Source organism: Astyanax mexicanus, chromosome 12, assembly GCF_023375975.1.
Source record: "Astyanax mexicanus isolate ESR-SI-001 chromosome 12, AstMex3_surface, whole genome shotgun sequence".
Lineage (NCBI taxonomy): Eukaryota > Metazoa > Chordata > Actinopteri > Characiformes > Acestrorhamphidae > Astyanax > Astyanax mexicanus.
In genome coordinates this window covers 43,285,225-43,300,043 of record NC_064419.1, presented here as the reverse complement: position 1 = coordinate 43,300,043, position 14,819 = coordinate 43,285,225, and the positions used below count along the sequence as shown (strand labels likewise).

The following is a 14,819-nucleotide window of genomic DNA, read 5'->3' as shown; positions in this document are numbered from 1 at the left end:
CATCTCTGTCTCACTGTCACTGTCTCTCTCCCTCCCTCTCTCTCTCTCTCTCTCCCTCCCTCTCTCTCTCTCTCTCTTTCTCTCTCTGTCACTCTCTCTCTCTCTCTCTCTTTCTTTTACATACACACACTCTTTCTTGTTGTGTTTGTTACTATATTGCTAACCTTTTTCTCTCTTTCTCTTTATCTGTATTACTTTAGTCAAGAAATTTAATTAATTAATTCATTTATAATGTAATTAATTTATCAGTTAGTAAGTTACTGCCCCAGTGAGTCACTTTGGTGAATATCTACTGAAGTAGTTAATTAGGAATTAGTTGGCTAAGTAATTCATTGGTGGATTTGTTGGGTAGGTAGGTACATATTTATGTAGTTATGGAGTGTGATGGTCCATTACTTAGCTGGTTGCTTGGTTGTTTTTTTGGTTGGTTGGTTGGTTGATTGGTTGGTTGGTTGGTTGGTTTTTTAGATGGTTGATTGGTTGGTTTTTTGGTTGGTTGGTTGGTTGGTTGGTTGGTTGGTTGGTTGGTTGGTTGGTTTTTTGGTTGGTTGGTTGGTTGGTTGGTTGGTTGGTTTTTTGGTTGGTTGGTTGGTTGGTTGGTTGGTTGGTTTTTTGGTTGGTTGTTTTTTTTTTGTTTTTTTGGTTGGTTGGTTGAGCTGACAAAACTTCAAAATATCTTGCGATCATACTGTCTCCAATCAAATAAAAGTCAAAGTAAGTGTAAGAAAGAATTCACTATGCCTTGATCACTTTACTGACCACATACAGTATGAACTCCTGCACTTCCTCTAGCACTCCAGTAGCTAAATTAAATTATACGTGTACAATGTGTTCCCCGTCCGCTGTTCTAATGGAGCATCGTTTAGATTCATTCTTCTGAAAGTATATCTGCAAATATGTTCCCCTGAGGCAGTCCCAGTCATTACTGAAGCGACGCACACTTCTGCATTTTTAATGATGCATTTTCTCACCCGAGCTCATAAATACACATTCAGACGAAGCTCGGACTTCCGGAAATATGTCTTCTGAGATTTGAGTGAGAGAACAGAGTCGTCGGGGTGTTTTAACATGGGTTGTAAATGGAACTCGCTCTAGTAGCAAAGCAGTGGTGTGAAAGAGAGAGGCCATTAGCACTTAGTGGAGCATTGAAGAGCTCTCTCTCTATATCACTCTCTCTGTCTCTCTCTTTTCTCTCTCTTTTCTTTCTTTCTCTCTCTCTGTCTCTCTGATAGCTTTATGTCACACCCAAGGTTAATCATAGTGCCTGAAGGGAAAGAAAGTAAGAGAACAAAAAAGAGAACAAAAAGCCATATAGATGTAGAGAGAAGATGAAGGGATGCATTTAATTGACTCACATAGTGACATAGTGTTGATAATGTGGAATAGTGGCATAGGATTGCTCCCATGATGCTTTGGGGTTGTAGTATTTTTGTTGAGCATGGCTACTTGGTTTCTGTACAAAAAATCGGCACCTAAAAGAAAAGCCTGCAAGTCATGTGGCAGCTGCCTGTCAGCCAGTGGCTGGTTATATGGCAGCTGTTGGTCACCTCAACCACTTCTTTTGACCAACTAGATCTAGTTCAAGATCTAGCAATTCTTTACGATCATGCATTTTATTGGTCAGATTTTCAGTCAGGTCATTAAGCTTCCTCTGAGTATCCAGAATCAGATAACAATTTATAATCCAAGTGGAAGCTGCCAGTTTTCCAGTGGCAGCTTTAGTGGTAGCTGCCAGTCACCTCAATCACTCCAATTGACCAACTAGCAGTTCTTTGGCATCATAATTTTACTGACCAGATTATCATTCAGGTCCCTAAGCTACCTCTAACTGCTTAGCATCGAGTAACAACTTACAATCCAAGTGGAAGCTGCCAGTTTGCCAGTGGCAGCTTTGGTGGCAGCTGGCCGGTTAAATGGCAGCTGTTGGTCACCTCAACCACTTCTATTGACCAACTAGATCTAGTTCAGTGATCTAGCAATTCTTTGCCATCATGATTTTATTGGCCAGATGTTCAGTCATGGCATTAAGCTACCTCTGAGTACCTTCCTTTGCCAAACTAGTTCTAGTTCAATGAAGCAATTCCTTGCCAATTCCTATGCATTCAATTAGCCAGATGTTCAGTCAAGTCATCAAGCTACCTTAGAGTATCTGGCATCAAATAACTTACAATCTGGGTGGAAGCTGCCACAAAACCAATGGCAGCTTTAGTTGTAGCTGCCAAGCTGATCCAGCCCAAACATGGCCACCATTGGTCATTTAAATGTGACCAATGTCCAAATGCACTGATGCATTGGGTGTTTTAGTTATATCAATTTGGTCAAAAAAGTTGATTAAGGGATAGATCATCACATTTATGATATGATGTGCATATGGTAGTACCTTCAAGTCAAGTGGGAGCTGCCAGTCAGCTAGTGACAGGTTAAGATGCAGCTGATAGTGAGGCAGTAGCATTTAGCTAAAAAATAAGATACAGATATTCAGACAGATATACAGCACTTGTTTAATTTATAGTATTCAAAAAATATCATAGCTGAATTGTCACATTCAGGTTAATCCATTTCAGTGCAGCAGTGCATTTTTACACCTCTAATTTTACTCTGAGTACACACTATGCCGTTATCACTGTTCTTTTCACTCAAACTGGCGCAGTTTCCCGTGTTGGCATTTATTCTAAATCCTGGTCTGCCAGCCTGATTCACGGCCTTTAGCCTGTGCTGTCTGTGGAAATTAGCCACATCTGTTGCGTCTTTTGTGTCTCTGATGAAAGAGCTTTATTTTTTTTGTGATTATGGTGCCAATCCAGTAGAGCAGATAAATTATTTTACAAATTGCTGTTTGCTTTTCTCCCATAATGCCATGTTTTGCTTTTAAATGAACGGTTCAGAGTGCAGAGTCTGTGCTCTAATCCGTCGCTGGCAGTATTATGTGTTTCATTAGGATGTTTACTTTAATGTGCGCTTCCTCTATTAAATGATTTTAATGATGGAAGAGGATTAGTCGTGTTAACGAAGACAGTCAGCCAGTTGCTAAATTGGTTTATCTGATCTCAGAGGGGAATAGCGCTAATGTTACTATCTGTTAGAGAAAAACATAGAGGAGATAATGCGCTTTCATGTAAGTGTACATCATTATAGAGGAGTGTACGAAGCTGTGTGTGTGTGTGTGTGTCCACATATATACAGTACCAGTCAAAAGTTTGGACACACCCATTCGCATTTAATTTTTTTTTTCTGTATTTTTATTATCTTCTACATCGAAGCGTAATTAATAAAACTGTGTACCACAATATGTTTTATACTCATGCCCTGATGCCAGCTTTGCCCACTCTTGGCATTCTCTCAGTTGGCTTTATGAGGAGAAACCAGGAATGGTTCCAGAGGTAGTTTTACTTACAAAAGAATTCCATATGATCCCAATGTTAACCTTCTGTAGCGCTATTTTTATATTTGTTGAGAAAAATGATTATATAATTAATAACTTGAAGCCTACTTTTTGAGAGCATGGGGATCACTATAGATATATCCATCAAAAAATATATAAAAATAAGAACCAGTGCTTGCCATGATTGCCTGATGCATAATGTTCCCCTGAAGCAAGAAATAAAATAAAAAATAAAACAAAAATAATGAGCACACTGAAAGTACAGTGCAACAATCAAAACAGTGCTTTGATGCCTGAAATCAACATTATGCCATAGAGGGTTAAACTCCAATATAAAGGATTCAGGTAATCCACCAGACTAAAGCGCTTTCACTATGATCGGGAGATTGCTTGTTCGAATCCTAGTGATGCAGCTTGCCATCAGCTGCCAGAGTCTGAGCACAATTGGTCGCTGCGCTTTCCTCTGAGTGGGTTTGACATCTCTGCATCTATCAGTCCAGTGATGCACCCCTGTTAAAGTCTGTCAACTGAGCAAATAGTGTTCTAGTTTATTGTAGAGGCATGTCTAGCATTTAGCGATCTCTCACCAGGAGGTGCACTACCCAAATATAGGGTCTCAGAGCCTTTAGCTTTTTGTATGGCAGTGTGGGAAGCACTAATACACCCTTGTGTGGTAGAACAGCATCCAGGGTCTAATCAGACCACACCTGTAATCCTTTACATAACTGCATATATCTGAGACATAACTGTTATACAGAGTTTATATATCAAGTTTTGCAGCAATTTGAGGTTTGTTAAATTTTTACAAATTTAATAATTTTTGTAAATTTAGAAATATAAATATTTATAACTATGACTGTGACGGAAATGGCTTCCTATTTACTATTTAGGGCACTATTTAGAGTATCTCAGCTCTTTTTCTTTGAGGGAAAATTTTGAGGAGAAAGTGATTTTGAGGGCACTAAAAACTCCCATAATGCATCCTGATTTATAGTAAACATCACTGCTTACTCTATGAGCTAAATGTGTTCCAGAAAGCATTGCAAGTGTTGCTACAAAGCAACAGACAGCTGAACAAACGAAGCAGACGATGAACCATCAGGGTTGCCAGATTGTTACAGTGGATGGATTCAGATAAAACCAAGTCACTGGGTAAAACGTGTTTCAAATTTGCCAAAATGCTGAGAAAACCACCCAAACAGCTGATGTTCATCATATCAGTATTACAGCGTTTATTTCAACATGATTTTCAACAATACAATACAAAATATATATATATATATATATATATAAAAAATCCCCAATTTAATTTTTTTTTTTTTTTCTGCGTGTTTGTATTATGTGTATTGCATGATAGGGCACACAAACCAAAGAAAAACACCCAATCTGGCAACATTTTGAGCCAGTGTACGTTGTTAATTTTAGGTGTTTCTCCATGGAGTTCATTAATGTGGGGAGTATCTTTTAAACAGTGTAAAAAAAAACAGTCAGAGATTAATCCATAGACATTTCAAAGCTTCACTAACTTTAATTCAGAGCTCAGCTTGTGTGTTTTATATGGTGTCACATCAATGTCAAAAGTCGAGGGCGCAAAAATACCAGGTGAAAAAAATTAACCAGCATTTTTTTACATTTTGCGTGTGTAAATTAACTTCTCGTGAGCACAAATGTGAAACTAGCGGTCCGTCACAGACCCTGGAGATATCAGCCAATAGCGTTCGCTGAGGCAGGTGACCCCGGCAAAACCACCCCTTTCAAAACTTGAGCGCAAAAAACCCAGTCGAGCACAAACTGCTGCTGCCGGTAATTCACACAGCACGCGAGGAAAAAACGCACCAGAGAGGAGAAAAATGAAGCTCGAGAGCAACATTTTCTTTTTTTTGCTCTCTAGTTTCACATTTGTGCTCACAAGAAGTTCATTTTCATAATCAGAAGATAATTTTTTCACCTGGTATTTTGCGCCCTCGACTTTTGACATTGATATGACGCCAAAGTTTTAAACACAGCTCAGCCATAGTGTCCAAATTCACTCCTGTTTTTACCACTACTTAGTGTTTCTTGATATAGTGCAATGCTAATGAGGGAGTAGGGAGACATTTCTGTCACAGCTTATGTATGGGTCTAAATGTACATAAATGTGTATATAAGAATTTCTGGTCACCAGAAAGCCAATACTGGCTGAGAGGAAAAATGTAAAAATGTGTATAAATGCAATTCAAGGCACAGGAGGTATTTCTGTATCTGCGGTTGAAGTTGAAATCTTCAGCGTCTTTAATGTGTTCTGCTGCTATTGACATTTCTCATCAGTTGGCAGCTTTTCTCTGCTTTTCTGCTTTATTCTCTCTCTCCTTCCTCTTCTTGTCTCTCTGTTTCAGCCCATTTTCTTTACCATCTTTCTCTCCGTGCTGCAAAAGCCCAACAAAAGCACTATTAACGGCGCTGTATAAATGACCCCCCGTGCTTCTGTGTGGCTAATGCGGGTCTTTTTGTTTGTAATGCAGTGTGTGGTGTGTAACTCATTCTTATCAGTCTCTGATGCTGGAAATGTTCCTCAGTGTTTTGTTCAGTTTGTGGAATGAGAGAGGAAATCTATCAGAGTGAAGGTAATTGTGTTTTCTGGGTTTGAAGCAAGCTGTCGAACGATTGCGTTCCGCATCCTGAATATACTAATCGTAGGCGTTTAGAGAAGTTATTTTCTTTCCAAATTGCTGCGTTCGTTCCTGGCCTCGTCCGGGAGTGCTTTCCTCATTCTGCTGTTAAAAGTCATCATAACATGGGTTCCAAAATCCCTGGTTCGAATCCTGGCTATGCAGCTTGCCATCAGCTGTCAGAATCTGCGAGAGCACTATTGCACTTGCTCTCTCTGGGTGGGAAGATGGAGCTCTTTCCCCTCATCGCTCCTAGGGTGATGACGATCATCACAAGGCTGCATCTGTGAGCTGATGTATCAGAACCGAGTCGCTGTGCTTTCCTCCGAGTGAGCTGTGATGCTACTCGCAGTGGTGTATCAGCATTAGATCACATGTATCACCTTGACAGGTGAGATACAAAGATGCTATACCATTGCCTGCTGCTATCATTCATCACAGGACTCCATTAGGAACCTCTCTACAACTCTGTACATACTAAGATGTCTGGCACATTTTGCAGCGTTACACATGCATTACACTCTACTTCTGTTTGTGTAGATCAATAAATATGACCGAGAGTTCAGATCCATATCAGTATATATGTTTAATTATTTATTGTTCCTGATAACTTTACTTTTATCTTCTTTCTGAAAAGCATTCCAGTCTCACACACTTCCTTCTGGGTGCACCTGTTTATTTGATGATGAGTTTAATTGGACATAAAAGTAAAGAAGTTGTTAAACAAAGAGAAGCAGCATGAACTGTCTGCAGCAGTTTATTTTTATTGTTGTCAGCATGTGTGTGTGTGTGTGTGTGTGTGTGTTTAACTTTGCAGTTAGGCAGGGCAACAGCTCCCTAGGGAGACAATCTGTAGAAACAGGCTGTACATCTATTAATGCCAGAATCTCCCTCTCTCTCTCTCTCTCTCTCTCTCTCTCTCTCTCTCTCTCTCTCTCTCTCTCTCTCCCTCTCCTTTCATTTCTCTCTTGTCCTTTCTCTCTGTATGTCTCTCTATCTGCCGCTCTCTCTCTCTCTTTCTGAGGGTGAGGTATAGGGTGAGGTATGGTGTGTTAGAGTAAAGTAGAGTAGGGAAAGGTGAGGTATGATTATGTAGATGATTATTATGTAGTATGATTATTAGATAGTAACAGAGTAATACTGTATATAATGTGTAAGGGGGGAATTTTCCCATCTCTCTGAACTATTTATAATTTTTACAATTCTGTAATTAATTCATAATCTCTCTCTCTCTCTCTCTCTCTCTCTCTCTCTCTCTCTCTCTTTCTCTCTCTCTCTCTCTCTCTCTCTCTCTCTCTCTCTCTGTAGGTATGGAGATATGGTTCCTAAAACAATAGCTGGGAAGATCTTTGGTTCTATCTGCTCACTGAGTGGTGTGCTGGTGATCGCTCTGCCAGTCCCCGTCATCGTCTCCAATTTCAGCCGCATTTACCACCAGAACCAAAGAGCAGATAAGCGGAGAGCACAGAAGATGCAGGTAAGCATAGCTCTCATTTTTTCTTTACCTCTCTCTCTCTCTCTTTCTCTCTCTCTTCAATTCTCTCTTTCTCTCTCTTAGTTTTCAATTCAAGTTGGCTTTATTAGCATGACTGTTTTAAAAAAAAAAATGTTGCCAAAGCACTCAAATGTCAAAACCGAACATATAGTGAGACATCGATGAAAATGTTAACAGAAACATCAAAAAGAAAAAAACAATGACAATAATAACAATTAATAATAATAATAATAATATTAACAGTTGTTACAGGTGTAACAGTACGTGCATGTTTTGCAAACCGTCACGGTACGCTGCGCCCTTTTCTTCTCGTGTGCACACCCTCTCTCTCTATCTCTCTCTCTCTCTTTCATATATAAAATATATGTAGTTTAAACAGTTAAATGAATTCTGTTTTTTTTTTCTTAATAAAGCACCACATTCATGTTCATTGTTTGTTTGTTCCAACAAGATCTAAAAGATGGAGCCTCTCATGATGACAGTAGGAGAGAACCCTGGTTTCAAGCGTTTAATAATAGAGCTCGAGCCCCGTTACAACATCCCATCCCAAAAAAACAAAACATGATTAGAATGAAGGTTCATTTATATTATGAAGTTAATAAAGGTGAGGTTATACAGAATGCCCAGCATCTTTATTTTTTCCACCAACCGTATTAAAAACGTACCAAAATTGAAACAAACTGTGGGCTTTATTTTGAGGTGTGAACCAAACCGTGGATTTTCTGTATCGTTACAAACCTAAAAGTTGTTTTATTGGAGAGTTACTCACTGTCCTTCAGGCGGTGGCATGTTGCCACATACAGTATTTGGCAGCAAGAGGTGCTGTTTTACCTTCCCCAAAGAATTATTTTTACCAATTTTTACTTAATTCTCATGGTTTTTAAGGTTGGTGGATATTTATAAGCTTTTGGGTGAAATTATTTCTAATAAGGTTATATTTTGTATAGTGTAGGAGGAAGTGCAGCTCTGTCTCGACCTCACCGCTCTCACAGTGACCACACACTCACTCCTCTCTGAGCAGCCAAGACTCACTCTCTCTCGCTCTCTCTCTCTCTCTCTCTCTCTCTCTCTCTCTCTCTCTCAATTTTCAATTAAATTCAAGTTACCTTAATTAGCATGACTGTTTTAAAAACAATGTTGCTAAAACACATAAATATCAAAACCAAACATATAGTACATTAATGAAAATATTGATAAAAACATCAGTAAATCTTAATAGTAACAACAATAATAACAATAGTAATTATATAATTATAGTAATTATAATAATTAATTATAATAATATTAACAGTTGTTTTAATGGGGAGTTACTCACTGTCGTCCAGGCGGTGGCATGTTGCCACATACAGTATTTTACCTTCACCAAAGAATATTTTTACTAGTTTTCTTGGATTCGCTCATGGTTTTTAAGGGTTGGGAGGGTATTTATATTTTTTTTGGTTAAATTATTTCTAATAAGGTTATATTTTGTACAGTGTAGGAGAACGTGCAGCTCTGTCTCAACCTCACCGCTCTCACAGTGACCACACACTCACTCCTCTCTGAGCAGCCAGGACTCACTCTCTCTCTCTCTTTCTCTCTCTCTCTCTCTCTCTCTCTCTCTCTCAATTTTCAATTCAATTCAAGTTACCTTAATTAGCATGACTGTTTTAAAAACAATGTTGCTAAAACACATAAATGTCAAAACCAAACATATAGTACATAAATGAAAATGTTAACAAAAACGTCAATAAAAAAAACAATGACAATAGTAGCAACAAAAATAACCAAAGGATTTTATATTATATTTATAGTAATTATAATAATCAAGTATAATAATATTAACAGTTGTTTTATTGAAGAGTTACTCACTGTCCTTTAGGCGGTGGCATGTTGCCACATACAGAATTTTGCAGCAAGAGGTGCTGTTTTACCTTCCCCAAAGAATATTTTTACTAGTTTTTTCAGATTTGGTCATGTTTTTTTAGGGTTGGGAGGGTATTTATAAGTTTTTGGGTGAAATTATTTCTAATAAGGTTATATTTTGTATAGTGTAGGAGGAAGTGCAGCTCTGTTTTTAAACCTCACCGCTCTCAGTGACCACACACTCACTCCTCTCTGGGCAGCCAGGGCTCACTCTCTCTCTGTCTCTCTTTCTCTCTCTCTCTCTCTCTCTCTCTCTCTCTCTCTTTCTCTGCCTCTCTCTCTCAATTTTCAATTAAATTCAAGTTACCTTAATTAGCATGACTGTTTTAAAAACAATGTTGCTAAAACACATAAATATCAAAACCAAACATATAGTACATAAATGAAAATGTTAACAAAAACATCAATAAATCTTAATAGTAACAACAATAATAACAATAGTAATTATATAATTATAGTAATTATAATAATCAAGTATAATAATATTAACAGTTGTTTTATTGGAGAGTTACTCACTGTCCTTCAGGTGGTGGCATGTTGCCACATACAGTATTTGGCAGCAAGAGGTGCTGTTTTACCTTTGCTGTTTTACGCCAAAGAATATTTTTATTCTTATTTATTTTTATTATTTTTTCGGATCCTGTCATGGTTTTTAGGGTTGGGTGGGTATGTATACATTTTTGGGCGAAATTATTTCTAATAAGGTTATATTTTAACCAGTGTAGAAGGAAGTGCAGCTCACAATGACCACACACACACTGCTCTCTCTCTCTCTCTCTCTCTCTCTCTCTCTCTCTCTGGGTGAGGTCCAGATGGCACCAGGCTGCGGGGCACGGTGAGAGCAGCGCAGCCCCATGCGGCCGCACTCGGAGCGGGGGAGCAGGTGTGGGGTGGACTGACCTCGGACGGGCCGAGGCTGTGTGCAGTCAAACGCTTTACACACTGAATAACTGTAACCCAGTTACACAAACGCAGAGCCGGGTCAAACGAGCATCTGAGGACAGTCCTGATATCATCCCGCTCTTATTTTATTCTCCGTATTGTTTACAGAAGCTGTAATCCTGTAATCCGCACTGAGAAGTTCACATCAGAGAGCACAATTTTTTTATATTCATTTGAAAAAAATATTAATTCGAAGAAAAGGAAAAGTATTAGATTAGTCTGGATTACAGACGTCTCGTACACAGACTGTTCCCGACAGTTTTTTTTTATTGCATAATTTTTTTTTACTTATAGGCACAATGCCAAAAGTCATGGGACCTGGACTAGTGTCATGTTCTGTGGACGCTAAGGAACATTGTATGAACACTGACCTGACCAATAGATTGATTTACAGAAATATAGATCTGTTCACATGGACTATTCTAGCCAGACGCCACCGGTCACCATCATTACCATCTGCTGCACTGCACTGTCCACTGTGGGTGGTAATATTCCTATTCTATGGCGTATTAGTACACATGTGTTACACTGCAAAAGAAAAAATCAATCCATTGACAAAAACTAGACAAAATTTATGTAAATTGAGACACATAAGCACAAAAAAAACTTAAAAAAAATTTTTTGTATGATTTCTTAAAATAAGCAAAAAAATCAAAATATAAAAATAAGTAGAAATAAAACTTAAATCTATAAAAAAATCCCTTTTTTGGCTTAAATTTGGACACAAGAATTAGAATAACTTGACTATAGACATTCATTGAATTAAGGTATTTCTTCCTAAAATAAGCAAAACATCTAATTAGAGAAAACAAATATATTTATCGCCTTGAAATTAGATCATGTCACTTGCTAAAATTTTGTTTTTGCACTTCAGTCCTCACCCTAACTCCCGTAATTCACATTATATTATGTTGCCATGAGCATGCTATCCAGTCTTCAGCCTCCCTCACAGGACACAGGATATCACCTCACAACTTATACAGGTGATAGTACCTTACATATCGTCGCTGTACAATGAATCACAAGTATCTCCAAAAGAGCAACTTTACAGGAGAGAGATAAAAAGCTTTTAATACTTTTTAATAGAAGTCAGTGTAAAAAGAGTTTATTTAAGGTCATTTTGGAGAATTTCTATTGGTCCGTTCATCAAGAAATTTTGACACAGTGTCCGAGACCATATGTGTGTTCAAATAATGTAGTAAACTAAAAATACCTGTTTTCTTATTGGACAGCAATGATATGTACCAGGAATGTGGCATAGAATGCTAATGTTACCACCCACAGTGGACAGTGCAGTGCAGCGCAGTGCAGTGGGTGGTAATGATGGTGACTGGCAGCGTCTGGCTAGAATTGTCCATTTAAACAGAAAAAGAGAAAAGAGACTCTGTTTTTTAGCTTTTACGGGACATGGCAAAAGTCATGGGACATGATAATATACTTACAAGCCGTTCTGACCCAGAAAATTTCAGGAAAAGTCACATTTTTATTGTTTAAATGTCCAATAATGTAATTCCTGCTAGATATAGCTCCAGTACTATAGAAGCCATGGAGGTGATGATGATCAATCAGTGTGAGGAGGTGTGATTATGAGTGTGTGGAGTGGTGGGTGGTTGGTGGTGATGGTGTAGTTAGGGAAGAGTGTTGCTCCTAATCAAATCTCCCTCCTTAACCTCATTAGCGGCTGCTTGAAGGACCTGCTGTCGCCTAATGGCAGCTTAAACGGCTCCGTCACTGTTAATATCCTGACCTCGTCTCCACAGCTCTGTCATGTTTCCTAATGAGCTCTTTATAATACGCTCTGAAATGGACTGTGATGTTTCAGGCGATACCAGCAGAATTCTGATCCTGAGGACCTGCTGCGCCAGGTTAACCGCGCCGTTATAAAAGACCTCGCACAAATGAACTGCTGGGCTCTGTTGGCTGGTGAGATTCTTTCAGGTGGTCTCCAGGAGACCCCTAGTCGGAAAACATAATCAGGAATTTATGGAGGCAGCATCCAGTAACTAGGGCTGTGCGATACAACCAAAGATCAATATCCTGATAACATTATAGATCACAATATAGCCCTTTTTTGTGTGTAATAAGTGTAATAAGACATGAAACATCTGGCCTGTGAGGTTGTTTGAACTATAATGAACGATAATGAAAATAAAAAAATAAATAAATAAAATGCTTCTCTGGTGAGCTTCTGTTTACAATCCCCCCCGTCTCTCTGTCGCTCTCGACGTGACTGGGACGCGACCCTGACAACATGGGTTCGATCCTGCTTGACAAACGGTGCTTTTATTTATTTATTTAGTCCTTTCTTCTTGAAATTACCTACTTTGAGATCAACTGTTCTGCGATTGGGTTCAACAACCCTCTGGGCTGGAGAGCTACTAGTCTGTAGCACTACATCCTATTACACTACATTTTCCGAAACAGATTTTTTTTGTGGTCTGCCATATAAAGGCCTGGAAAATATCTGGCCCGAAGCCAAACTTAATTGCTGACCACTGACGTAATATTTCATTGAACCGCCTTTTGCTTTGATTGCAGCACAAATTCACTGTGGCATTGTTTCAATAAGCTTCTGCAATATTACAAGATTTATTTATTGTTGCTGGATACATTTTTCACCAAAATCTTGCAGCAGCATTGATGTTGGTAGAGTCTGACCACTGCACAAAGCAGCTCTTCTCCATCCAGCACATCCCAAAGATTCTCAATGAGGTTAAGATCTGGACTCTGTGGTGAACTCTCTCTCAATCCATGTGTGAAAATGATGATCTCATGCTCCCTGAACCCTGAACTCTTTCACAATTCCAGCCCCATGAATCCTGGTATTGTCATCTTGGAATATGATCGTGTCATCAGGGAAGAAAAGATCCATTGATGGAATAAGCTGGTCTATATTCAGTATATTCAGGTAGTCAGCTGACCTCATTCTTTCAGCACATACTGTTGCTGAACCTAAACCTGCAGACCAACTGCAGCATCAACCAACCCCACATCATTTACTTACTTAAATCCAGCTGGAGACTTATTTTTGGTCAACATATAAAGTAGTAGGGGTGTTCAATATCGTATCATATGCAATAATATCGACAACATTTTTGAATATCGTCAATGATATTATGCCCTGAAATATCGTGCCATATCACCCACCTCTAATTATCACATCAGGGTACACACTGTTTTCATTTCCTATTATATATCTACTAGAGACAGATTTTTTATTTTACTTTAATCCTGGATATATAGAAATATTTGAGTGTATTATTAGTATCATGACATTCTGAATCACTGACCTCTGTTAATTTTTTTTTTATATCTCAGTTAGGGGTCTGCCATATCATATCGTATGCTATAATAGAACAGCTCAGTTCTTACATGTGTGTCTTCTGTTCTACGTTGGGCTTTAACTGCTGTCAGTCTCATCCAGACAGATGTTGTGCATCATCCGCATGAAGAAGGCCAATAACCCAGCGTGTTCCCCTGTCTCTGCAGTGTGATGGATAAAAGTACTATCTCTGTCACTGCTGTGCTCATCCCTCCACCTGCCGATCCACACTGTCACATATGAGACCCCCAGCCGTCACGTTAAACACCCCACCAAGCTTCTCCTTCAGTGTATCTCTCCCAGACCCAGCCATCCATCTTCTCCCTTCAACTTCACTGTTTATATTGCTTAATTAAGTGTGATCTAATTGGCTGTAAAATCACCAGGAGCCCATCTCATCTCGTTTCACATACTGATATGGAGTCTGTACTGTACTGCAGATTAGTGCAATTACAGATAACACAGCATGGTGGCTAAGAGGAGTCCTCAAGGGCAATATGGATTATATACGTATATGTGTGTGTGTGTGTGTGTGTGTGTATATATATATACACACTAGGGCTGTCTGTGCTTGCAATTAATCTGGAAACTTTAATGCGTCAAATTAATCAAATAACCAAGTTTGCAGAGCCGTAAGCGATTTGTTTTTTTGCGATATAACACAGCATCGCTTCTGCTGGGTTCAGAAGGATGATTATTTTTACACACACTGCTAATGGTGTGTGTTCCCCTTTCCAAGTGGTTAAAGGTAAAATGTGGAATATGGATCTAAACTAATGTTAATTTCCTTCTTTTTGTCACTCCTACCACCCATGGACTCCATTACCCAGAATGCACCAGACGGTGATCAAATGCACACACATGATCACATGACACTACCCTGTTCTGCATCACCTGACTTTTAATTTTTTTTACTATTTTCACCTGTTCCAAGCTATATATATATATATATATATATATATATATATATACACCACATTCAGACTATTGTCTTAATTTATACAATACATTTCTAGGTGAATTACTCCACTTATATAATATAACCTAATTTCATTTAGATTACTTTATTTATATTTAAATACCCATTATTAAAAGCTTAGTCCTAAGGAGAAGAAAAACAGAATA

General features: G+C 38.6%; 1 protein-coding gene across 2 annotated transcripts in view; it reads left to right on the top strand.

Moving 5' to 3' along the window:
- Positions 1-14,819, top strand: part of kcnd3 (potassium voltage-gated channel, Shal-related subfamily, member 3) — a 217,983-nt gene that overhangs the window by 163,569 nt on the left and 39,595 nt on the right. For both annotated transcript variants that reach the window (XM_022670267.2, XM_022670266.2), the window contains exon 3: positions 7,339-7,507. In XM_022670267.2, the coding sequence (XP_022525988.2) occupies positions 7,339-7,507 (169 nt within the window). The remainder of the gene's footprint in view (positions 1-7,338; positions 7,508-14,819) is intronic.